Source organism: Uranotaenia lowii, chromosome 2, assembly GCF_029784155.1.
Source record: "Uranotaenia lowii strain MFRU-FL chromosome 2, ASM2978415v1, whole genome shotgun sequence".
In the NCBI taxonomy this organism is placed as follows: domain Eukaryota; kingdom Metazoa; phylum Arthropoda; class Insecta; order Diptera; family Culicidae; genus Uranotaenia; species Uranotaenia lowii.
In genome coordinates this window covers 111,486,542-111,513,616 of record NC_073692.1, presented here as the reverse complement: position 1 = coordinate 111,513,616, position 27,075 = coordinate 111,486,542, and the positions used below count along the sequence as shown (strand labels likewise).

At 34.8% G+C, this 27,075-nt stretch overlaps 1 protein-coding gene and 1 long non-coding RNA gene across 2 annotated transcripts in view; both read left to right on the top strand.

Annotated features, from left to right (window-relative positions):
• Nucleotides 1-27,075, top strand: part of LOC129742383 (protein spire-like) — a 431,262-nt gene that overhangs the window by 124,644 nt on the left and 279,543 nt on the right. The window contains exon 2 of the mRNA XM_055734284.1: nt 13,620-13,737. Within this exon, the coding sequence (XP_055590259.1) occupies nt 13,692-13,737 (46 nt within the window). The 5' untranslated portion in view covers nt 13,620-13,691. The remainder of the gene's footprint in view (nt 1-13,619; nt 13,738-27,075) is intronic.
• LOC129742384 (uncharacterized) lies at nt 2,248-2,861 on the top strand. Its single transcript, XR_008736530.1, has 3 exons — nt 2,248-2,326; nt 2,387-2,567; nt 2,624-2,861. It is a non-coding gene; the product is annotated as an uncharacterized LOC129742384 (long non-coding RNA).

Genomic DNA, 27,075 nt, shown 5'->3' with positions numbered 1-27,075 from the left:
AATAACAACACTTTACCGTGGTGAAGGGAGGCATGCAGTCATCGAACACGATTAGCTTTCCGTAAAACTGAGCACATTAAATTGATTAGAATCAATCAACCAATCGAAGTGAATCAAAGGCGCGCAACGAAGGAATTAATTAATTTGAATCGCTTTGGTTTTCGTTTTCGGCAATCTTGGGTGGGTGCCAAAAGCTCATTCTGAAAGAAGCAATAAAACACCAATAAAATTGGTGAGCTATTTCAACATCTAATCGCCTACTCATTGGTTGTTGTTGAAAATTAAACGTCAATCAACGTTTCTTTTGTGCAATTTTGTGCAGTTTTGAAGTACCTTTTTAACAATTCCAATATTTCGATATATGCTAGGGTCTGCTAAAGCATCATCAAAACAGAATTTTCCCCCGAATTAAAGCTTATGTTAACCCAGTTACCGAAGTACCAAAACCATTACATCATTTGCAACAATGCGTAATTCGCAACGGTACAACGACTCAACCTCGTTTAGCGAAATGGAAGGAAATATAAAACTACTAAGTAGTAACGCCCAAAAGATGCCTTCCAAAAGTTAGCCCAAGAGCAGGAGCAGTTAGCAATGCTCAACATACAAGGGTAAGAAGATTTTATCAAGTTCATACTCCATACTCCATGAATTCGCCATTTGTAGAGAGGTAAAGAACGATTATGACCAACCATAAAGACCATTTTCCAGCTCGTTGACCACACCAAGATCAGCTGGGCTCGATCGAGAAATTCCCGTTCCCGTTGTTGGCTTTTGGGGCCCCTTTAAGGCACGCACACCTTTGGAGAGCAAAAAAAAAAAAACTAAATTGGTCAACAGCTAAGAATTTTATGCTGTGCCACAATAAAACCTCCCTGGCGGCCATCTGACTCGACTGATTCGACTGACTGACTGGTGTTGCGGAACGGGTTCGCTACCGGAAGTTCGACTCCATTGAATCCAAGTGTCGGTAATTATGTTCTGGGCCTCCTCCTCCTATTTTCAGCGAATGTGCTGCTGTTCCGTGCGTTAGCATTTTTGCGAAAATTCGTCCGATGATGATTCTTCCTAGGGCTAAGCAACAACAACAGAATGACAGATGTGATTTTTATAATGGCCCTTTTGAGTCATTATGACAAGATAATTGCAGGGCAGCAGGAAAAACTAATTTCAAGAATGACTGCATATAGGCAGAAACCGGTCTTGTTTCTAATTTTTTTGAATGGAATCGCGGGAAAGCTGCCGAGCCAAGAATTTACGACTATGGCCAAGCGAAACTATCTCTTTTCCGCGATGGGTGAAGTCACAGTAAATACTGGAAAGTAATGGATGTCCGAATGGCGGAGACATCCCGATGGCCGTTATTACATAATTGACTTTCTGGAGCACTGTGGGAAAGCGGAAATTACTTGCAGAGCAATTTGTTGGGTTTCCTCGTCGTCAGTATTAGGAGATAATAAAATTGGTTGTAAATTTGATCGTAACTGTTAAAATCTTCCTGATCTCAGGAGATAGCTGTATGAGAATTTGGAGGTCAGTTCATCTTAGCGACAACATTATTTCCATTGCTAACGATCATTGTCAAATACCAGGGTGACCAGCGAACCGGGAAAACCGGGAAAAAACCAGGAATTGGAAATGAGACCAGGAAAACCGGGAAAAAACGGGAATTTCAAATCAGAACCAGGAAAATTATTTATGGATCATTTTTCCCCTATATGAACCAATTAAATTCTAAAATTCAGACATATAACAATTTTTTTCAAAAGCTATTTAATCCCAATAATCAATGATTCCAATTGGGATATAAATTGGGATTCTCAATTCGATAGTTTCTGAAAAATCGAGATTTTTTAGCTTAGCAATGTTTTGACAAGCATCAAAAGCGCGAAGAACTTACAGTACCGTTCATAATTGTATAGAAATTGGAAGCAAGCGCACTGTCACTTCGACTTTGATCTTCCATAACATTTTACCACAGACAAACAGACAGGACACTCTTTTCTCATTCTTCGCAAAACTAGCTGAGAAGCTAGGCAATGTCACCACCAGATAGCTCTGCTTCACTTTTTGCTTTGTTTTGCGGAAATCACAATTTTCCATCATGGTAGCCCTGTTTATTGTGATATATTTGTTTACTTACCCCTAACGACCAAAACATCTTCAAAACAAATATCCTTTGTGAAATGGAAAAGAAAGTAATTGAAAAGTGGATTTAAATCGGATGGCGATATTTGAATTTCCAGTTTCTAATCGAAACTTAAAAAACATGGGCTCCGATAAATTATAAAATACAGAAGATGTTCGTGAGATGTTAGTTGTTTCGGTAAGTAGTATCTAACGGTATCTTATTTTCGGAAATATAACATTTCCATACCGTTCTCAGGATTGATGAAGACAGGTGAATCAAATATACATAATATGTAGTTCGATCATTGAAGCCTAGAATCGTTGAGTTGTGCGCTGAGTTTTCCTGGAAAATCTGCATTCAGCTTACAGTGGACTCAAAAGTTATCTGCACCTCAAAATTGAAAATCCCTACCCTCCTGGACGAAACTTTTTGAAACGTTTGGCTCCCCGATCAGAAGTTGGGGGATATTTAAGCATTTTTTTTCCATTCCAGGCACTTTTCATATAATTTCCATAGTGATATCCTAATTCGTCAAGCCGAGTCCAACCAGAAGCATAACAAAAGCAATGAAGCTTCATCCTAAAATCGATGAATGAGTTTTGGAGATAAATATTTGAACATTCAGTTTGATCAACGATCTGAATACAGAAACCAGATATAAGATTTTTAGTTACAAATCAATTCACAGGATGCTTTTCACGGTCGAAGATAGAAGGTGTTATAAACAATTCGTGAAGTGTATATTGTCAGCTAATGAAGAAATCTCCTATAATAAATATTTTTTTAAATAAAAATTGTTACCATTATATTGTACCAAATCAGATTTTTACTATCAAGTGATGTTTTCTGTGTGGTTTTTGGTTGATTTGGAATTAAAATTTTTGAAAAATCGCTAAATACATTCAGAAGTTTCCAGAAGTTTCGCAAAATTGTCAGTTTCCAGTTTGATTTTTTGAACACGGAAGGTTGCTTACTTTTCCGTTTCCGAAGATGAATCAAAAGTTTCAACTGTTCTTCGTATAACTTGAAGCAATATTGTTTTGTAGGTCCGGAATATCAGATGGGAGATGGTTATAATATGCCAATGTCAACTTCAATCCTTGTAGAGGATCTCTGGATTCAATTACCATCACCATCACCATAATTATTACAATTCTTTTTTATTCTTTTCAATTTCCTTCCGCAAGCAGCAGTGAAGCTATTTCAGCCAAGTCTAAAAGATAAAAATCGTAATATTTTAATATTTTTAGTAGATGTAAATAACCGAATACTTTCTCCTGTAAATGATAAAACGGTTGTTAACGCTTCAAAACAAAACGCCAAATTGTCATAGGTGACCATGATCATTTTTATAAATCTAAATTGATTGGTAGGCAATGTCGGCAACAGATGGCAGTGTAATCGGCTTGCGAAAATTTGAACGGATTTTCCTCAGAGTGTCCTGTCTGTTTATCTGTGATTTTACTGTGATGATATTTTTTGATCCAATTTTTTGCAATAAATAGATCAACCATCACACTATTATATCACAAAATTTGAGCTTTCTGGAGTTTGTGTGGCCTAAGTAACAGTAATTCTACGAAAATCGGACTTTTTGGACTTTTCTCATTCAAACTGCAATACCTCTGAAATTACGCTACATTTTTTATTGAAATTTTGCACAGTGATTGTTGAAATATAAAGCTAGCATGTCTGAAGTTTTCGAAAAGTTCTATCGATGGGATCAAAAATTACGCGAGGTGCAATATTTCAGGCATGGATCTAGAAATGCGATTTCTATAGAATTTTGGACGAATGTTTCCATAGGAAAATCATATTCTCTGTTTAACAACCAGTAAATCTATTTCAACCGAAAAATCACAACAATATCGCAAGATTCTGATTTTATAACACAAATGGATCATTTATTTCATTTTTTCTATTCTTCATTGCTTTTGCCAGACATTTTTTATCTGATTGGTGGAGGAAACGATATTGATCTCATGAATCGTCCAAAATTCTATAGAAATCGCATTTCAAGGTTCATGCCTGAAATATTGCACCTCGCGTAACTTTTTATCTCATCGATAGAACTTTTCGAAAACTTCAAGCATACTAGCTTTATATTTCAACAATCACTGTGCAAAATTTCAATAAAAAATGTAGCGTAGTTTGAGAGATATTGCAGTTTGAATGAGAAAAGTCCAAAAAGTCCGATTTTCGTAGAATTAAGGCAGAAACACAATACAGCGTCGGTCGTCGCGGCACGTCAGCGGTCAACGCTGTCGATAAGTACTAAAACGCGGACGCGACGTACCCGACGATTTTTGCATCACAATTCAGCGTCAAGAGACATCTAAGATGTCTCTTGACGCTGAATTGTGATGCAAAAATCGTCGGGTGCGTCGCGTCCGCGTTTTAGTACTTATCGACAGCGTTGACCGCTGACGTGACGCGACGACCGACGCTGTATTGTGTTTCTGCCTTTACTGTTTCTTGGGCCACACAAACTCCAGAAAGCTCAAATTTTGTGATATGATAATGTGATAGTTGATCTATCCAACGCAAAAAATTGGATCAAAAAATATCATCACAGTAAAAAGTTATGGAAGATCAAAGTCGAAGTGACAGTGCGCTTGCTTCCAATTTCTATACAATTATGAACGGTACTGTATCTCTCATGTGTTCGGAAAAATTATTTTTCACAAATAAATTCAATTTTATCTTTGAGAGTCGGGAATCCATAAGATTATGCGGGGGAAAATGCGAGAAAACAAAAAAAAATCAAAACGAATGGCCACCATGTTACATGGTTCATTAATAAAATGCCCGAAAGGTAGGACGAGCTACCAAATGTTTGTGGGATTCATTTTGCGTTTTTACTGGTAATCGCATTCTTTATTGATTAAATATTTAAAAAAAATACAGATCGTAAAAATGTATAAGCTACGAATTACATTAAATTACTATCACAGTAAAAAAGCTAATTTGAAAAGCAAATTCAAGCCCTAGAATAATTTTCAAAATTTGTATAAGAACTTCAAATTTAAAATTTGTATAAGAACTTCAAATTTAAAATTTGAATTACGATATTCAAATTTACTGGCTGGATTGCAAATTCAGACTCAGAGTTAAGATCAATATGCCAAGTCCAAAGTCAAGTTCTTAGAACTCAGGCTCAGGCTCATGCTCACTCAGTATTTAAGACGAGAATCAAAACAAAATTTTGGAATAATAGTAGGAAGAGAATTATGCTGATTTTGTTCTCAAAATTGCAGAGAAAATAAATTAAATTAGAATTTCAGTAAATCATAATTCGAATCATGAATCCAAACTCAAAGTTGTAAATTTTGATTCATAGATCCGTATTTCTCCCGAAATGAAAAAAAAATATTCCCGTTCCATTGAATACTTAATAGCTCAAATTTTAATTTTCAAAATAAAAATTATTTAGTAATTTCTCAAGATCTGACATGATCCGACAGTTTTTTTCTTTTTATCCCTGGAAATCCCTTAAAAATCTTTCTTCAAATGCATTTTGCTTTTCAATGGACTTTTGAAACGCACAGCATCATTTAAACAAGACTTAAAACTGGAATTTGGAAGAAAGACGTTACATTAATTGTATTTTTTAACCCTCCATAAATTATATTGAATTTTCCTTAACTTGTTTTAATATCGCTTTACGCTGTACTCAGTTGGCAAGTTCGTTGCCGATTTCTGCGAGTTCGAGCCCAAGAGTAAACATCGAACTAAGCTGTACCGGATAAGTTTTTCAATAACTGTCCGCCAACTGCAACGTTGAAATAAAGTCGCGAATGCCATAAAGATGGCTTTGAGCTGCAACAGGCCTTTTTTAATTGCACAATTTACTGCTAGGTTTCAGAAAGTTTCACATATGCTGATGAATATCTAGTTTTCAAGTCCAGAAGATTCAATTAACGGTTGTTCTGATTAGCATTAGGTTTTAACTTACGGTGAAAAACGCTTTCTTCGTTTGATTACGCCGCGGCGTTTCAGTTTTGCAAGGCTTATGATTATGAATATAAAATTGCCTTTTTTAAGAATTCGGCAAGATTAAATCACGCTAAATAAGATGCTTTTTTCTTCTAAACATAAAATGAATTTGATGAAACAAAGTAGAATAAGAACAGGATTTATAATAAGCAATCAAAACATTTGTCAAAAGTGTCTCCCAATCTTATTCTTATTCCAGGCCTCACAATCAAGGTTGTACAAAATTTAATAGAATCTGTTAAATCTGTGAATATTTCCAAAATCCTGGTTCTGTGACACAGATTCTGTGATGAAAATTTGTTCAAAACTCTGTAAAATTACAGATTTTTCTATTATTTCGGCAACCTTGCTTAAAACCGCCGCCGCTCGTGGATTAGAGGATAGCGTTCAAGTCTTCTAAGCCAACGGTCATGAGATCGATTCCCGGTCACGGCATACATCGTACACATTAGACTGCCCCAAATTTGTATGAGATATTTCAAGCTTGTAAAATGTTATGCGCTATAAGGGTATATACGGACGATAGTATTGGCGAAAAATTGGCCTCAGCCATAACCTCAAATTTTGATTTGCTGGCGGCCTCACCAGTGATGCTAGGTTCGTTACTAAAATTAGTATTTGCTTGTTTTAAACTGATTATAATATTTCTGAATTGATTAAATTTATAACTGTCAACAGCCCAACATTTGAATTAATTACGGGGCGCTCCTGAATGGATGAAGATAAGCCATCTTTTGCTAATGAATTTTCAAGGTGAATTCAAAACACCTGAAGTATATTTTTATGTACTGCTTGGTAGGTTAAAAAAGAGTTGTTTCTAACTTCTAAACGAATACAAAGTCATTCACTGTTACAAACAAGTAAATTAATGAAAACCCCGTCTATGTTGACTTTGAAAATAATCGCCTACACGCTCTGATTATTTTAAACATATCAACATAATTCGCTACATCGTTCACACACTTAAAGGATGCAGTAAGTTGTAATTTCATGTAGATAAATGATGCGTTTAATTTCACATTCGAATAGAAATCGACGGGAAACTTGCAAATTCTCAGTACTGATGAAAATGTTTTTCGATAACAATGCAATTAAAAAAATGTAATCAAATGTAATCAAACATCAATGCACTTGGCAGCCCTGAACACCCAAAACACCAAAACACGAACATCTGTGTATCGCTTTTCGACAGGACGAATTTGTCGATATTAGTACCGGAAAATCGCGTTTATCGTGCGCCCTTTTCAAAAATCGATACTATTCTCCCATGGTTTGAGGTTAGGGCTGAGGCCTCCTGCTAAGGTGGTGTTCGTGTAGAACTGTCAATATATCCTAATAGGCTTAAATTGATCCTAGGCCTAGTACAAGGTCTCATGCCAAATTTGGGCCAGATCGGATCAAGGGAAAGGGTCGCTCAACGAGTCTAAAGCTTGTATGAGATTTTTATACATTTTGTTCGGGAAGAACACGAAAATCCAGTTTTTCATAAATAATTTTGATCTCCGTCGGCCGGATCTAGCTCTCGGCAATTTCGTGGGGATGTTGAAACTGTTGAAGTTTTCAGAGGTTGAAAATTTTTTAAGTTCCGATTAAGTTGGTTTGGTGCAACGAGAAATGAAGCCGGATTTGCTGTGATTTGGCAGATGGATTTGTGCTGCTCAGGTTCCCAGTTCCCTGATCTATTGTCAAGCTTCAAATCAGGCGCCTTGGACCTCCGGACTAAAGACTGCACTAAAGATAAAGGAGGTATAGATGAAGGGATTTAACAGTTCGTGGACCGGGACTCAAAGCTAAGTAGATACTATTTTTTTAACTTTACATTGTCATCACATATATTGTATTCTAATGGAACGCCCGTAAATAGGTTTTTGTATCGAAGCTTGCGTAAATCGTTTATTTTAAGAGGATGTTTAATCATTTTCAAAAACTTTTACATGAAAATCTGCTGAGAAATTGTTCGTTTACGATTTACGATAAAAGGCTTAATCACTTTCATGTTTCTTCGACCAAAAAAAATCAAACGTGGTTTACAAATTTCAAATAAAGCCGGAACGAATTTCAATTTCTTCTTTTGTCATCCTCCCCCCTTCAATTTTTTTCGAAAATCCAGAAGGGGGAAATAAATAAGTTTCAAGGTATTTTCTTATAAAATTTGACAATTTTTCCGAATATTCAAACAACTGGAAGAGCGAAAGTTTTTTGTTTTTTTCTCCTGCCGAAATACCTGAATTTTTTTCATGATTTATGATTTGTGATAAAATATGAAAAATTAAATGATCCTGTAAAGTTTAGTGCACATTAGGAGCAACCTGCCATCCCTTAGTTTTAAAAACGATCACGATATGTAAAAATCTTACGAGGAATTAAAAGAGGATGCTTCGTACTTCCAGCATTTAGAAAATCTATCAAAAGCTAAAAAGCTAAAAGCTGCGAAAAATTTATCAAGAGTTAAGTATCTTTCAATATTTTCAAACTTTGATATTTATCGGTTGTTGAACAGTTCGTTTCTTCTCGCGTTACGTTTCGGGCACGTGACTTTCTTTCTAAAATGCTGCTCTTAAATGTTAGTTAATAATTTTTACATCTGACAATTAGTTAAAAGAGGTAATGAATGTTATTTGAGAATAGACTAGCTATTTCAATAGGTGGTGGATGAAAAATATAAAAAAGTTTATTAATTTTCCACCTATCCATTGCGGTTACTGGGACGTTTTTTTTTAAAGAATTTGTTTAAATATTTGAAACGATTTGGACTGTTTTATTTAAGAACCAAGCTTGTTTAGTTGACGAAAAGATTATCCGGAAAACATTCAAAACTCTGCATTATGAATTAAGTTTCATTTAAAATTTCAGTGATTATGTTTTAAAGAATTAAAAAGCAATTTGTTTCAGCTCTTGAAAAATATTTAAACAATGTAAAATTGGTTGATGAACGGCTTTTCAGTCAATTTTTAAAATCAAAACGTTTGTTATTTATTACTGTCCAGACGTTTCGGCTATTTATTGTAGCCTTCTTCAGTGGAAAACTGTAATTTTATTGTGAATTTAGTAACATTGTCATTTTGTTAGTGTTGTTTTGCAAATTTCTACTCACTAATTGTCAGGTTCGTTTCTTGTCTAGTTTCTATTGTAGCTAAAGACCAATGGTTGAATTTTCTGTGTGAAAACTGTAGAAATATGTTAGTTCACAAAATCGAAACTCTCCTATTTTTGAACTCACTGCTGCATCAGTAAGACCGCAACGCTTGATGGCGGATTGTATCTTGTGTATTGGTGTTATTGGTTTTATTTATGTCACTAACATTTGTTTTTATTTTGGATTTGGTGTTTTGAGTGTTCGTGAGACTTTGTAGAATGTTAGAGTATGTCGAGCTAAGATTGTTTACATCTGTCCTAAAGTTTAGTGTATTGGTGTTGGTGTAGATGTGGCACATTTCTAGTATCGGGAGAGAACTGGACCTTCGGCTTCTATCGATGATTTTGGCGTTGTCTAAGTCTATTGTGTGTGATTCGTCGATGATGTGAGCAATGAGAGCAGTGCAATTGTCTCGCATGCTCTGCATCTCTGCATCGGTGCGGGTAATGCCTCTGTCGGATAGCTGCTCGTACTTTTAAACGTTAGACTTGTGTCCAACGAGCCGTGTTTTTAAGCTGTTTCGGCTCATTCCTATATATTGTTTGGAGCAGCTATGACACGGGATGGAGTAAACGATGTTCGGCGTTTCGGATGGGGCAATCGGATCTTTGACTCTTGGCAGGAATATTCCAAGAGGCTTAGGAATACTGTTGGCGATTCTGATGTTGGCGTAATCATATTTGATGAGTTTTGCGATGCTGTTCGACAGGTTTGGAATATAGGTGAGCGGAAAATGTTGGAGTTGAAGGCATTCGTCGTTGTGCTGGCTGGACGTGGTGATCGGTGATGTATGTTGTTCTGCTGTTGTTGAGTGATGATGGTTATTGTTTGCTGTCGGCTGGATGGATATTGCTGGAGATTCTACTGAAGTGACGGCTATTTGCGGTTGGATGAATGATGTTGGAGTGGTTGGAGGTGGATGCTGGTTGAGTTGTTTAGTTTTCTGGGCTATGGTTGATTCACGGTTTATCAGGCGATTGATGAGATGTTTGGGGTAGTTGTTGAGTCGGAGCATTTTGTGAATGGTGGTGTGTTGTTTCGATGTTTGGTTTCTGGTGTCAAACATAATCACTCGTTTGATGAAATTTCGAGCGACGTTAAGTTTGACGTTTAGTGGATGGAAGGAGAAGTAGTTGAGCAGTCGGCCGGATGAGATTTCTTTACTGTACCACTCGGTGTTTAGGGTTCTATCTTCGTTCATAGAGACGACGGTATCGAGGAACGGGATGCAGTTGTTTTTGGACACTTCCATTGTGAATTGTAGTTTTGGATGGTATGAATTGAATGTGTGTAGAACGTAATCCAGTTGGTCTTTGGGGAGGGCTAGTAACAGATCATCTACGTATTTAATCAGCACAGGTATCTGGAAATTGATTTTTCTCGTACAATTTCTCAGAAGACCTTCCATCACTAAGTCGCATAGAATTGGTGAGGAAGGGCTACCCATAGCAGTTCCTTCTTTTTGCCGGTAGAACTTGTTACGGGTAGCTCTGGGTAGCTATGGGTAGCCCTTCCTCACCAATTCTATGCGACTTAGTGATGGAAGGTCTTCTGAGAAATTGTACGAGAAAAATCAATTTCCAGATACCTGTGCTGATTAAATACGTAGATGATCTGTTACTAGCCCTCCCCAAAGACCAACTGGATTACGTTCTACACACATTCAATTCATACCATCCAAAACTACAATTCACAATGGAAGTGTCCAAAAACAACTGCATCCCGTTCCTCGATACCGTCGTCTCTATGAACGAAGATAGAACCCTAAACACCGAGTGGTACAGTAAAGAAATCTCATCCGGCCGACTGCTCAACTACTTCTCCTTCCATCCACTAAACGTCAAACTTAACGTCGCTCGAAATTTCATCAAACGAGTGATTATGTTTGACACCAGAAACCAAACATCGAAACAACACACCACCATTCACAAAATGCTCCGACTCAACAACTACCCCAAACATCTCATCAATCGCCTGATAAACCGTGAATCAACCATAGCCCAGAAAACTAAACAACTCAACCAGCATCCACCTCCAACCACTCCAACATCATTCATCCAACCGCAAATAGCCGTCACTTCAGTAGAATCACCAGCAATATCCATCCAGCCGACAGCAAACAATAACCATCATCACTCAACAACAGCAGAACAACATACATCACCGATCACCACGTCCAGCCAGCACAACGACGAATGCCTTCAACTCCAACATTTTCCGCTCACCTATATTCCAAACCTGTCGAACAGCATCGCAAAACTCATCAAATATGATTACGCCAACATCAGAATCGCCAACAGTATTCCTAAGCCTCTTGGAATATTCCTGCCAAGAGTCAAAGATCCGATTGCCCCATCCGAAACGCCGAACATCGTTTACTCCATCCCGTGTCATAGCTGCTCCAAACAATATATAGGAATGAGCCGAAACAGCTTAAAAACACGGCTCGTTGGACACAAGTCTAACGTTAAAAAGTACGAGCAGCTATCCGACAGAGGCATTACCCGCACCGATGCAGAGATGCAGAGCATGCGAGACAATTGCACTGCTCTCATTGCTCACATCATCGACGAATCACACACAATAGACTTAGACAACGCCAAAATCATCGATAGAAGCCGAAGGTCCAGTTCTCTCCCGATACTAGAAATGTGCCACATCTACACCAACACCAATACACTAAACTTTAGGACAGATGTAAACAATCTTAGCTCGACATACTCTAACATTCTACAAAGTCTCACGAACACTCAAAACACCAAATCCAAAATAAAAACAAATGTTAGTGACATAAATAAAACCAATAACACCAATACACAAGATACAATCCGCCATCAAGCGTTGCGGTCTTACTGATGCAGCAGTGAGTTCAAAAATAGGAGAGTTTCGATTTTGTGAACTAACATATTTCTACAGTTTTCACACAGAAAATTCAACCATTGGTCTTTAGCTACAATAGAAACTAGACAAGAAACGAACCTGACAATTAGTGAGTAGAAATTTGCAAAACAACACTAACAAAATGACAATGTTACTAAATTCACAATAAAATTACAGTTTTCCACTGAAGAAGGCTACAATAAATAGCCGAAACGTCTGGACAGTAATAAATAACAATCGTTTTGATTTTAAAAATTGACTGAAAAGCCGTTCATCAACCAATTTTACAAAATTTTAACTCAGTCGAATATCAAAAACAATATTTAAACAATATTTTTTGAAAAGTCATTTTTGCAAGGTAAATCACGTTACTAGCATCTAATTATCACTATTTCAATCTTCATCATTTTTTGATAATTTTTAGTCATTTTTTTGTAATTTTTTATCATGTTTTAGACACATTTAGAACTTTTTTGTTATGTTTAGGATGGTTGTCATTTTTATCATATTTGTTATTTAGTCATTTTGCATCTTTTATTTTTAGATATTTTTTGTCATTTTCATTCCTTTGTTTTGAATTTTTTGAGATTTTTATGTTTTTCTTCATTTTTGAGTGCTTTTTTTTGTTTTTTTTTGTTTTTATTGTTTAACTTTATCAACATTCAAGAACGTATAAACGTATTGATGGTGTTTGTCTAAATTATATTGGTCCTGTTATAGCGAAAACTATATGGTAATGTCGTGCCAAGAAACCGTTTGATTTTGGCACATGTGCCAAAATCGAATGTTGCCAAAAATGAATGGGGTCTGTAATATATATATTTTTTTTGAATTCGTCATTATGAACAGTTTTCAAGCATTTCGGGTTCAACGACTCGAGGTGGTTGTGAGTAGTCAAATAAGCTGGGCTAAACTAGTCTAAAATTTGAAATACGGTTGAAATATTTACAGTTTTAATCATCCTTTATATATAAAAAAGAATACCGCAACGAATCTTTCTAGATTATTAATTGTTTTCTTAAAGGACTGAACAGTGAATATAATTAAGTAAATCGATCTAAATGTATAATACAGGTTTAAAGTGTTTCTATCAATCTTTATCAATTCATAAGTTGTTTGTTGGCTTTGGGATTTGCAATTTAAACTTGATTACTCTGCTCAAGGCATTAGACTTAAACGGTTTTAATGGATTGGTAACAAAAAAGTGTTCACGAAGTGAAGCAGCATAGAAAAAAATGATAAGCTCTTTTCATCGCTGGTTCTTTTGAGATTTTTTTCAAGGGATGCTTCTTTCACAGTTTATCTGAAACCAAAGTGAGTTTTCACACTTATTCTTATAACGGATTTCGTTGACTGAGGATTCTTTACACACCATGAAACAAGTTTCCCCATCCCCCTAATATGTTTTAATAAACGCTAGTTAATGAGAAACAAGCACAAAACTAATCGCTCCCTAAATGCTTCTATCCTTTCCAGATCCTCCTGAAGCTCGGTACCATCGTCTATACCGCCCTGGATTACAACCTTCCGTTGAATGCGACCTGTCATATGTCCCACGAGCTGGAACAACTGATCGAGTTCATGACGGCAGAAGGTAAGAGTCAAACAAAATAAACAATTCAAACAAAACAAGTGCCCTCTAACAACAAATCTGGGGAGTAGGTAACCCATTTCCGGGACACTTAAAAAAGACATCATCATCGTCATAACCTTAATCGCGCGCGGCGTCGCGGATTAAGGTTATGTTTTCATTTCATCCAGGGCTACGAGATCCATTCACTAACATATGTAGGTATGATGGCGACAGAGTGGGAAATGTTTATGATTTCTTTTCGATTTGAATGAAGGGGGACAATCCAGAGGGGTAGTGAAGTCATGAATGATTGAAGCAGAATAACTAATGTTGCAGCATCTCATCATAACTAGAAAGCTCCCATTTTGGGATTGCATCTCCCCACTTCTTCTCTCGTTTGTCGTTCGTCGTCGGCAAAAATGAACATTTGAAAAGTGTCAGCAAAACCATAAACCGCAACTAAAACGTGTGGGAGATTTGTGGTTGTTGGTGGCATTGAAACTCGAACACGAGGAAAATGTTTTTGCTTGGTGACTTCTCGAGTTCAAATCACAAAGTGGGCAAAGATGCTGAGGGATTGGGAGGAAAGAAACTTACGCTTTTTTTTATTTCTATGATTTTTATCTCCTTACATTTATACCGTAAATAATAATCATAATTTTGTACGTGAAAGGGAGAGAAATGAACTTGATCAGATAATCAGCCGCCGTTGCCGCCTGTGACTTGGATCGGATTAGTTCTTTGAGTTGAGGTGAGACTCTCAATCCCAGGTGATCTGGCTAGTTGGGTGGTAGCTGTCAGCTTTGGGTGAGATATTGAGGGGGAGGGAGGGGAGACACCTGGAACTGGGAAAGAAAATAAAGAAGTCACGTTTGCAATTGAATGAACCACGCCTCGCACCATTTGGAGTCGGTTCATTTGTTGCAAAGAGAGGGAGATCATAATGTACACTAAATTGTATGCTTGATCATTATCGTGGAAATTTTTTACTATCGCGCGTTCCTGTCTGACAGTTACATGAAAACGGGAAAAGAAATGAACTAATCTTCGGAGCGGTGCAACGTTGAACTTGACAGCCGATCCGTAATAACAGTACAAAAAATTTCGCTTTCTCACTGGCCGTAAAGAGAATAAATTACAAATTTTCATATTATTTTCTTATGGTGATGAATCCAATGTTCCGAAAATCAATCATTTTTACTGAGCCATGCTTTACTGCATTAAGAGCGGAAAAATCGAAACAGTCAATTTTTCCTTCTCCAATAATAACGCATAATCAAACATAATTTGTTGAGAATTTCAAAGCATATTTTAAAATTTTGTTAGAACATTATTATTTTCTTTAAACGAACACAAACGCATACAGAACATATTTAATCATTTTCTAACGAACATACGGAATCTCAATGAAACTTAATGTTTTTCTCAAACAGAGCTTTCCGACCAGACCAAAACAATCCAAGGCAGGCCAATATTGTGCAAATTGCCTGTTCCAATTATATACGAATGTCTTCATGCCCTGATTGGAGTAGATCCTGATATTTGGGTGTACCCATCACCGTCTTGTCTCGAAGGCCTCTTCCCTATTTCAACACATCCGAATCGAACAGCTTATTCCTTTTCCTGGTCTTCAAAGTGATGTCTTATGTAGCCAGAAACTTTCCAGGGACGTTTGCTTAAATTTAAAAGACTCGCTCCGCGTCCAAAACATCCTATTCCATTTTTAAAATATGGATGTCTCACATATCGATGATTGGCAACACCGTCAAAGGTCCGTCAACTAAGTTACCCTATCACTCGCGTTCCCAATTTGCCAGAAGGTATCTCACGAACATCTAAATTTAAGATAAGATCGTGGACACGAAGTCTCAGCCCAAATTTGAAATAATCCATCGGGGGTTTGGAAATTCTTTTTTTTTTAATTTTTTTTAACCTTTTTAATGGTTTTTTCGAAGACAAAATCATACTAATAACTGTGAAAACACTTGACTTACTTTAAGCGTTAATCTTACTCCATAGTTCAATAACATGATCTAATATTAAATTTCACTGGCTACAATTTTGTGGAAGACATCAAAGTGATACAAAATTTGAGAAAAGACATGGAATGTCACTAACAGAGTGATTATTAATTCATTTGAAAAAACTATTACATTTTTTCATCCCTGATTGTACCAAGACCAGAAATAGTATTCTGTGCAAAAAAAAAACGTGTTATTACCCGAAAAACGTGTTAAAAAACCGTGTTAATTCCCGAAAACCATGTAAAAAAAGACCATTCAAATTCTGCAGCTCTGAAGTTCTGACACTTAAGACCTGAGACCTGAGACTTGAGACTTGAGACCTGAGACTTGAGACTCTAGAATGAAGACCTGAGACCTGAGAGTAGAAACCTAAGACATAAAACACGAGACCTGAGACCTGAGACATGGGACATAAGACCTGAAACCTGAGACATGAGACTTGAGACTTAAGACATGACACCTAAGACCTGAGACATGAGAATGAGACATGAGACATGAGACATGAGGCATGAAGCATGAGGCATAAGACATGAGACATGAGAATGAGAAATGAGATATGAGACCTGAGACATGAAACATTAGAAATTAGACATGAGACATGAGACTTGAGACCTGAGACCTGAGACCTGAGACCTGAGACCTTAGACCTGAGACCTGAGACCTGAGACCTGAGACATAAGACATAAGGCATGAGACCTGAGGCATGAGACAAGAGCCATGAAACATGAGACCTGAGACATGAGACTTTAGACCTGAGACAAGCTACTAGTGTCAGTACCGCGAAAAATTAGTTTAGCTCCGATTTCACCTTGCGACCCCTCTAGTGAAAGGGATTGACTTGTAGGTGACGAAAAATAGTGTCGCTAGTTCGCTAGTACAAGCTACTAGGTTTAGTACCAGTAGAAATTAGCTTAGCTCCGATTTTAACTTTAGACCGGTCAAGTGAAAGAGCCTCACTTGTAGGTAACGAAAAATAGTGTCGCGAGATCGCTAGTACAAGCTACTAGTGCTAGTACCGGTAGAAATTAGTTTTGCTCAGATTTCAACTTTCGACCCGTCAAGTGAAAGGGATTGACTTTTTGGTGATATTGGTGACATGGGGTAATCTTGAGAATCCGGGGAATTGAATGGTATATAAAGCGTTTTTTTTTTTATATTTTGTATCATGTTTTGTTTTTATTACTGGCAAAATAAATCAAATCGCGCAAGCAGAAACTGCAGCACCCACCCAGCCGAAAATTAAGTAAAATCATCTTTCTAGAGTACCGGTGTGGCTGTGAGCCCGTGCGTTTTTTGATTGTTTGAAAACTTGAACAAGATGCTACAAATTTCCGAAAATTGTTATCAAACATCGTATTCTTTGAAACTTGTAGTTAATGAAAATATAACTTCAAAATTTTTATCCATCCAATCATGAATTTTTATGATTTCAGCTAGTAGATCTCGCGACACAGTTTTTCGTCACCTACAAGTCAAACCCTTTCACTAGAGGGTTTGCCAGTTGAAATCGGAGCTAAGCTAATTTCTACCGGTACTAACACTAGTTGCTTGTACTAGCGAAGTCGCGACACTATTTTTCGTCACCTACAAGTCAAACCCTTTCACTTGACCGGTCGAAAGTTGAAATCGGAGCTAAACTAATTTGTACCGGTACTAACACTAGTTTCTTGTACTAGCGAAGTCGCGACACTATTTTTCGTCACCTATAAGTCAAACCCTTTCACTTGACCGGTCGAAAGTTAAAATCGGGGCTAATCTAATTTTTACCGGTACTAACACTAGTTTGCTTGTACTAGCGATCTCGCGACACTGTTTTTCGCTACCTACAAGTCAAACCCTTTCACTAGAGGGGTCGCATGTTGAATTCGGAGTTAAACTAATTGCTCGTGGTACTAATACTAGTAGCTTGTCTCCGGTCTCAGGTCCAAAGTCTCAGGTCTCAGGTCTCAGGTCTCATGTTTCATGGCTCTTGTCTCATGCCTCAGGTCTCATGTCTTATATCTTATGTCTCATGCCTCATGTCACATGTCTCATGTCTCAGGTCTAAAGTCTCATGTTTCATGGTTCTTGTCTCAAACCTCAGGTCTCATGTCCTGAATCTCATGTCTCATGCAGAGGTCTCAAGTCTAATATCCCTTGTCTCAGGTTCTAGGTCTCAGGTTAAAGGTCTCATGTCTTAGGTCTCAGGTCTCAGGTCTCATGTCTAATTTCTAATGTTTCATGTCTCAGGTCTCATGTCTCATGTCTGATGTCTCATGTCTCATGTCTCATGTCTTAGGTCTCAAGACTCAGCTCTCCGGTCTCAGGTCTCAGGTCCCAGTTCTAATGTCTCATGTATCAAGTTCTTAGTCTCAGAGCTAAGATTTTCCCAACTTCAAAAAGATTCTAAGTGTTTTCCTTTGAAAAGGACTTTAATTTCATTAGCAGACTTGGCCATGGGTTGGCTTATCGCCGATCTGAAAGGTGTGTGTGCTTTCTCTCTTTTCAATGTTGTTGCCCTTTGGTTAGGTTGTGTCCTTTTGTCTCTTTACAATCTGGACATTTTTAGTTCATTCTTCAGGCTTGGTCCAACAATCGCTCAAAGTATAACAATTGGCTCGGGCTTACGCTTCAGGATTCGCTTTTGGAGTCCTCTCGGTGTAATCTTTCTGCTTTTTCCTGGGGCATGCAAAAATCTGGGTTAATCGATTTATGAGGCTACTAACAGGTAGAGTGTGCGGTTCGGACTCTTGGGCTTATCTCATTTCTGGAACAGGATTTCAATTTTCGAATTTGTCTTGAAAAGGCTCGTTGAAGATTCCTGCGGAATTTTACAGGGTCAACTGCCTTGAGAGAGCCCATTTGCTATCAGTAGGGTTTTGGCCAACATGGCTTTGGTTTGCCAGAGTAACCTCCGTAGAAAATCGCTCTGCTGATGATGTCTTCCTTTGACTGAGGGCAAATCATAGCTGGATTGGCTGGGCAGCAAAACCTTCTCCTCACTCAAATTAATGGCTTTATGGTTGCAGCTTGTGACCTTGACTTTCTTCAAATTTGCCTTCCTTCTTCGTCCAACTAAAATCTGACTCTCCTAGAACCACTGTGAAATGATCTATCGTTATGGCTTTATAACAGTTACTGTGTTTCCTGGTGCGAAAAACAAAATAGATGCCATCAACCTTCATGGAAATTTGCAGTCGTGATTTCAGGGTACATAATGGCCATTGCATTGGTTGATGGCGATCGGATGCATCATGGTGTGAACAAACTTGGTGTAAACATACCGAGGTGTTTATCGGTTAGACTATTGCTGTATTTTTAGCCAGAACAAATATTTGTCATTAGGTATGGTTCTATGAAGGACAATTGCAAATGATGGTTCGATTTCAGCTGCTCTTGTTTTTAAGAAATACGCAAGCCATTCTGAAAACGCAATTCAATTGGATTGACTGTCTGAATTTTATATATGTATGCTTAGTTTAAAGTAAACATGCGAAAAATATGTATGTTCCACGGTAAATTTTTAAAATCCTTAAGGTATTTTACCTTTTCACATTTATGAGGAACAAGATGGGATGACGGAATGAAAGCAACATTAGATCTGTCCTTAGAGGATGGAGGAGGATTTTTAATCATCTAAATATCCATCAGCTCTATTTTCTCAGCTGAACTATAATGAAAAAACAAAAACAATGTTTTAATGTTACTTTATAAAATCCAACATATGAAGATTGACTTATGCCTTACGAAAGTTTTTATTTTAAATAATTGATTTTGAAAATAAGTTTTCCACAAAATTTACACAAGGCAACAAAATTCACATTTTACCTAAGTGCGAAAAACTTAAGAGCTAATTTTGAAAATATTGAAAGCGCTGGTTTCAAGGTTTGGAATAAAGAATAGGTACCTACATGGAGAAAAAACGATTTTTCACTTTTTTATAATTTATGTGTTGCTATTTCATTTGTTTCAGTTCAATTTCAATTGAAATTTTGTATTATCACCTTAAATTCAAGAGCAAATCAATTAAAATTAAGTTTAAGAAGCTTCATACCGTCAACTGGGGCAACATGCAACATTTTTCAACTTTAATGGCTTCTAAAATCTTAATGACCACAGATAATCATTCCTCTTGTACATCAAAAGTTTTAAGGTTGATGGGACACCAAATTGACGTAGTCAGAAAAATTATTGGTTTTACCAGTTTTTTTTTATTTTTAAAAACATGCGATTTTCACCCTACTAAGAAAAAGGGGTAAGTTGCAACAAACTCTTAATTGCAACAAACTTAATGGAAAACCAAATGAAAACGTTTGAAAATTTAAAGTTTTTAATACATTTGTGATGTCATAACGCATAAAGCACCAATTGCAATACTTTTATGTTTTGTTCAAACTATATTTTACATTTTTCTATCAAAAATGTTTTTAAGGAAAAAGTGTAAATTTGCTGCATACATTTAGGTGTAAAAAAATACTACAAATTTTCTATTAGCTTAAATCATAAAAATAAATCTTAGGATGGATGAAATTTTAATGTAAACAAACACATAATGCAAAATAATAATATCCCAGCATATAAAAACGAGATTTATGAGGTTCAGTTTTAATTTTAATTTTGTTGCCTTTTGCCCCAGACTAATAAGTGAATTATAAAAATATTTATTTGAAAAATAATCGGTGATTGTCCAAAAAATATTTTTACTCCAACAGTGTTGGTAAAGGATAATGAAAGCAATATAAAGTTTGTTGGCGATATCATTAAGCCAATCCGTCATACTGGGTAAAGTTTTTTACGGCATCGAAAATTGCAAAAATTTGTACATTTATTGCTCGTTTTTTTTTTAAATTTTTTATGAGAATCAGAAACTTTAAAAAACTCTTTCAGGATGTTTAAAACTATGTTATCATCAATTTGTTATCATTCAATGATAACTTTATTACAGTATATTGAAATAAAAATTGAATGAGTGTTGTGGTATACAAATGTTGCAAATAGCCCTGCTTTTGCAAGATGCCCCGTTTGACGGTACTTAAGTATTAGATTTTGATAATTTTATTTTCAACAAAATTTATATTTAGAGTGTTGATTTTTTTTATTGAGATATGAAAAATCAATACCAGAGTTTTGAACGAGGATTGTGTTTCCAAATTGAAAATAATTTTACGTAGTTTCCAAATCACTATTCAGTAAATTACTCCAATGAAAAATTTAGTTCATAGTTCATAGCCATAATTAACTTAAACTTATCTCAAATCTATACTTTTTGTTTGGTCTAACACTCCTAAACGTGTGTATAATTTTCATTTGTAAAATAATATTGATAACAAGAAATTCATTTAAGATCTTTGCAAGTGACAATTTCAAACTACCAGATCAACAAATTATGACAGTTTTCCTTTTATCAACATTTTTTTTGCAAATTTGACGGCAATCGGATAAAATCTCGAACTTTGCGAATCAATTTTGTGTGTGGCAATTTCATCGTGGACACCTTTTATAACGATCGGTTACTAAATCTCACCTCCAAAAAAATCAAACTTTTGGTAAATTGTTATAAATTTGCAGGTACAACGAGCGTTCTATAGGGGAGAGTGGGGATACTTGATCCCCTTTTCTCATTTTCCCCATTTCTTTTTGGAAAAAATTAGCAGCTCGCAGTCTTTGACATTTTTTGACAGCTTGTAACTTCAAGTTTCTATGCTCCAAAAATTAGAACGATAATTGAACCCGTTGATGAACTATATTTTCTCTCAAAAACCGTGTTAATTCCCCAAAGCCGTGTAAGAAAAGCCGTGTAAAAAAATCGTGTAAAAAAACCTTGATGTACTTCGTTTGTTGATTGTAGAGAGTTTAAATGTTTAGAGTAGTTTATTCACATTGAACAATCAATCTTTAACATACTTTTGATCGGGATAATCTGAAGTATAGAGCATTTATGGGGTTCTATTTTTACGGAACAATTATCCAATTCTGAAAATACTTTTAGGAAATACTTAATTTTTGCATGAGATTAAAAAAAATGAATCCAACATCGGAATTCGTAATTTCAGGAAAAAGATTAGATGAGATTAAAAGTGGAAAATTATGCGTAAATAATAACAAGATCCAACTTAATGTTTGTAGAATTGATGTTGAGCTAAGAGCTAGGCTCTGTACGTACAGCCCGCTTGGAAAAAGACCTTGAAAATTTTACTTGGACTCACACGACCGTTACCAAACAATCTGAAAATCTATAAAACATAAATTTTATGAATTAATACCTCTTGAATGGGCTCGTTACCCGTGGGACGATAGTTGGTATTTATACCACCGCTATTCGCTGTCCGAGCCCTCTCAAGTTCACAATTGGACAAAAGCTCAACAAATCGGCCCGGACTGCGCATAAACAAAGATTAGTCGATCCGATTAGTTGGCCCCTCCGAGATAGACTCTAGATAAGCTTAAGGGTATTGAGCTTAAAAAAAATATGAAACAAGCTTCATTGACCATGAAAAAGTAACAGAAGCAGCAGCAGCGAGGTCTATGGGGTTCGATTTTTCAAGTTCAAAAGCGCAGTAAATACGATCCTAGCGAAATTTAAAGCACCTTCCACATTGCTCAGATTAGTTATTGAACGCACTTTGGCTTTGGGAGGTTAAGCGGGATGGTGGTTGAAGCTCGTGGAAATGATTCGATCAGCAGAAAAAGTGCTGCTGTGCCTGTTGCAGCTCACTATTTATGACAGGTCATAAAATTCATTTTTTTTTTGTTTCATACAACTTAGCCACTGCACTGGTGGGATTTTCAAGTCATGTGGATCCTTAACTGGATCGTTTGGAGTAAAATGCCTCCGGTTTGTTACAGCCTAAGAAGCCTTAAACTTTTTGTTTGATAATAGTAAGAAACGGATTATCTGCTCCCAAGTACCCAACCGAAAAGTGGAATGAAAAAAAAAGTATGTTCATATTCCCGGCGTGACAAAAATTGCCCTTTCATGCTGGACAAAGCATCGGGCAGCATTGAGACCCATACCTGGTCTAGGAACTCGAGGGCTAAGGCTATCAGAGGGGTTTCGCCCTTCTGGTATTAAGTATAGTCAGTTAAGACACCGGCCTTTGCTGGATGTTAGAAATGTCCGGTCCAGTCCCGGTCAAAATCGTGACTTTTGAAAGTGAGGGAGTCAAATAGCAAGAGTTTGGTGGTGCATTCAAAAAGCTACTTATATGAGTGAAACAAAACGGTAGTTGACAGCTTTATGGTTGCAACTAGTCAGAGATTTCAAAGTAGCTGTATGAGCACGAGAGTCTCAATGTAGGGACTTCTGATTGTCACTAGTTTGAGTCGCGAGTGATACGCAAATCGTGATTATTTTATCTTTATGTTCAGTTGTTTTGAACAAGTCAGATAGCTTTTAGGATGAAACCATCTAACACACTTGCATAGCAGAATAAATTCAATAGTTGGTGAGAAACAAGATGAAAAAACCAACAATTTTGTAAAACTTTATGAACCAAAAAAAAATTCAAGACGCTCCAAAATTTAGTTATTCTTGAATGGTGTGATTTTATTTGTCATTTTTGCAAATTGATTCAATTCTGTATTTTTTTTTGTTACTTTAATATTGTTTAGTCAAAAGTTTTCTCCAAAAAGTCAAATAAATGAATTTTGAGTAAAATTTAAATAATCTTTGCGCCTTTTGAATGAATTTTTGTTTAGTTTATGATTAATTTTGATGTAATTTTTTTGTCGTATTTTGGTCGTTGAAAAGTCAGTCATTCTTTGTGTTATTATTTTGTCAATTTTATCATTTTTGGGTCATCATTTTATCATATTTGTGACGCTTTTTGGTCATTTTTGTATTTTTTGTCATTTTTGTCGATTTAGTCATTTTTGTAATTTTTTTCATTTGTTTGTATTTTTTGTAATTTTTGATTTTTTGTTATTTATGCCATTTTTGTGATTTTAATCATTTCTGCCATTTTTGCCAGTTTTGTCAGTTTTGTCAGTTTTGTCATTTTTGCCATTTTTGTAATTTTTTTAAGATTTTTGTCATTTTTTGTCATTTTTGTCATTTCAGTCATTTTTTTTTTCATTTTTGTCGTTTTTGTCATTAATGTCATTTTTTGTCATTTTTTATAAACTTTTGTATTTTTTTTTTAATGTGCTTGTCATTTTTGTCATTTTTGTCATTTTTGTGATTTTTGTCATTTTTGTTACTTTTGTCATTTTTGTCATTTTTGTCATTTTTGTCATTTCTGTCATTTTTGTTATTTTGTCATTTTTGTCATTTTCGTCATTTTTTGTTATTTTTGCCATTTTTGTTTGTATTTTTTGTAATTTTTGATTTTTTGTTATTTATGCCATTTTTGTGATTTTAATCATTTCTGCCATTTTTGCCAGTTTTGTCAGTTTTGTCATTTTTGTAATTTTTTTAAGATTTTTGTCATTTTTTGTCATTTTTGTCATTTCAGTCATTTTTTTTTTCATTTTTGTCGTTTTTGTCATTAATGTCATTTTTTGTCATTTTTTTTAAACTTTTGTATTTTTTTTTAATGTGCTTGTCATTTTTGTCATTTTTGTGATTTTTGTCATTTTTGTTTCTTTTGTCATTTTTGTCATTTTTGTCATTTCTGTCATTTTTGTAATTTTTGTCATTTTTGTCATTTTCGTCATTTTTTGTTATTTTTGCCATTTTTGTATTTTATTTATTTTTAACATTTTTGTTATTTTTGTCCTTCATGTCATTTTTGTCATTTTTATCATTCTTATCATTTTGGTCATTTTTGTCATTTTTGTCATTTTTGTCATTTTTGTCATTTTTGTCATTTTTGTCATTTTTGTCATTTTTGTCATTTTTGTCATTTTTGTCATTTTTGTCATTTTTGTCATTTTTGTCATTTTTGTCATTTTTGTCATTTTTGTCATTTTTGTCATTTTTGTCATTTTTGTCATTTTTGTCATTTTTGTCATTTTTGTCATTTTTGTCATTTTTGTCATTTTTGTCATTTTTGTCATTTTTGTCATTTTTGTCATTTTTGTCATTTTTGTCATTTTTGTCAATTTTGTCAGTTTTTGTCATTTTTGTCGTTTTTGTCATTTTTGACATTTTTGTCATTTTTGTCATTTTTGTCATTTTTGTCATTTTTGTCATTTTTGTCTTTTTGGTATATTTTGTCAGTTTTGTCATTTTTGTCTTTTTTTGTCATTTTTGTCGTTTTTGTCATTTTTGACATTTTTGTCATTTTTGTCATTTTTGTCACTTTTTTCGATTTTGTCATTTTTGTCATTTTTGTTATTTTTGTCAATTTTGCCATTTTTGTCATTTTTGTTATTTTTGCCATTTATTTTATTTTACTTTTTTTCATTTTTGCCATTTCTGTCATTTTTGTCATTTTTGTAATTTTTTGTCATTTTTGTCATTTTTGTCATTTTTGTCATTTTTGTCATTTTTGTCATTTTTGTCATTTTTGTCATTTTTGTCATTTTTGTCATTTTTGTCATTTTTGTCATTTTTGTTATTTTTGTCAATTTTGTCATTTTAATCATTTTTGTAATTTTTGGCATTTGTGCAATTTTTGGCATTTGTGCTATTTTTGTCATTTATGTCATTTTTGTCATTTTTGTCATTTTTGTCATTTTTGTCATTTTTGTCATTTTTGTCATTTTTGTCATTTATGTCATTTTTGTAATTTTTGTAAATTTTGTCATTTTTGTAAATTTTGTCATTTTTGTAAATTTTGTCATTTTTTTCATTTTTGTCATTTTTGTCATTTTTGTCATTTTTGTCACTTTTTTCGGTATTGTCATTTCTGTCTTTCTGTCATTTTTGTCATTTTTGTCATTTTTGTCATTTTTGTCATTTTTGTCATTTTTGTCATTTTTGTCATTTTTGTCATTTTTGTCATTTTTGTCATTTTTGTCATTTTTGTCATTTTTGTCATTTTTGTCATTTTTGTCATTTTTGTCATTTTTGTAATTTTTGTCATTTTTGTCATCTTGTTATTTTTGTCATTTTTGTCATTTTTTGTAATTTTTGTCATTTTTGTCATTTTTGTCATTTTTGTCATTTTTGTCATTTTTTGTCATTTTTTGTCATTTTTGGCATTTTTGTCATTTTTTGCCATTTTTGTAATTTTAGTCATTTTCGTCATTTTTTTGTAATTTTTGTCATTTTTTGTTTTCTTTGTTATTTTTGTCATTTTTGTCAATTTTGTTATTTTTGTTATTTTTACCATTTTTGTTACTTTTTTAATATTTAACATTTTTGTTATTTTTGGTTTTTTGTCATTATTATCATTTGTTGTCATTTTTGTCATTTTTTATTATTTTTGTCATTTTTGTCATTTTGGAGTGGTTTTCGTGTTATTTTTCGCTAATTTTCTGTTGAGTCTTTTCTGTGTCATTTTTCTTTCAATTTTGAGGTTTTTTATTTGATTTTTGTGACATTTTCGAAACATTTTTTTTCTTTTTTGTGTCTTCGGGGGGTTATTTTGAGTTATTTTTGTTTTGTCATTTGTGCCATAGTGTTGTGATAATTTTGTGCCATTTTTGTGTCATTTTTGTGTCATTTTTGTGTCGTTTTAGTTTTTTTGTGTCATTTTTATTTTATTTTTGTGCCATTTTTATGTCATTTTTGGGACATTTTGTGTTATATTTGTGTAATTTTTTAGACATTTTTGTGTCATTTTGTGTGTAGTTTTTGTGAAATTTTATGTAATTTTTTTTTGTTTTTTCTTTTAACTTGATTTTTTTGTTGTTTAATTTTTGAGTTATTCGTGTGTATCTTTTAGTTTGAAAATTTAAATATTTTTAACTGTTTTGATAATTTTTACCATTTGGACATATTTTACTTTTTTTGCAATTTTGATAATTGTAACCTATAACAATAATTTTGATGGTTTGAAATATTTTTGACAAATCATACGACTATAATTATTTAAAAAATTTTACGATTTGAGAATTTTTTGGTGGGTACGATAAATCTTTTGTTGCTATTGTTCGACTGTATTTTACAGTCAAAATCATAAGCCTCAAAATTTTCAAGCACACCTTGTCATCAAAGTGGAACATAATTTCATTGCTGTGAATTTTGGTTCACTCGGTCATAAATAACGACATGTCACCTATCCGCAAACTAAGTATTTGTGGAAACCCAACCGATTACCAAGCTCCGGAACGCAAACAAGTCCTATGCACGTACGGGGCGTTAGCTAGTAAGTTCAGATATATAATTTCAACTGTTTTAGTAGACCCTTGCGATCAACTCCAGTTTTCAACCGATTCAGCAGCCAATATTTCAAATTCTTAATCGTGACATGACGGCCTGCACGCGAGCGAACTGCGGCAAACATGTTTTTATTTTTTTTTTTGTGTT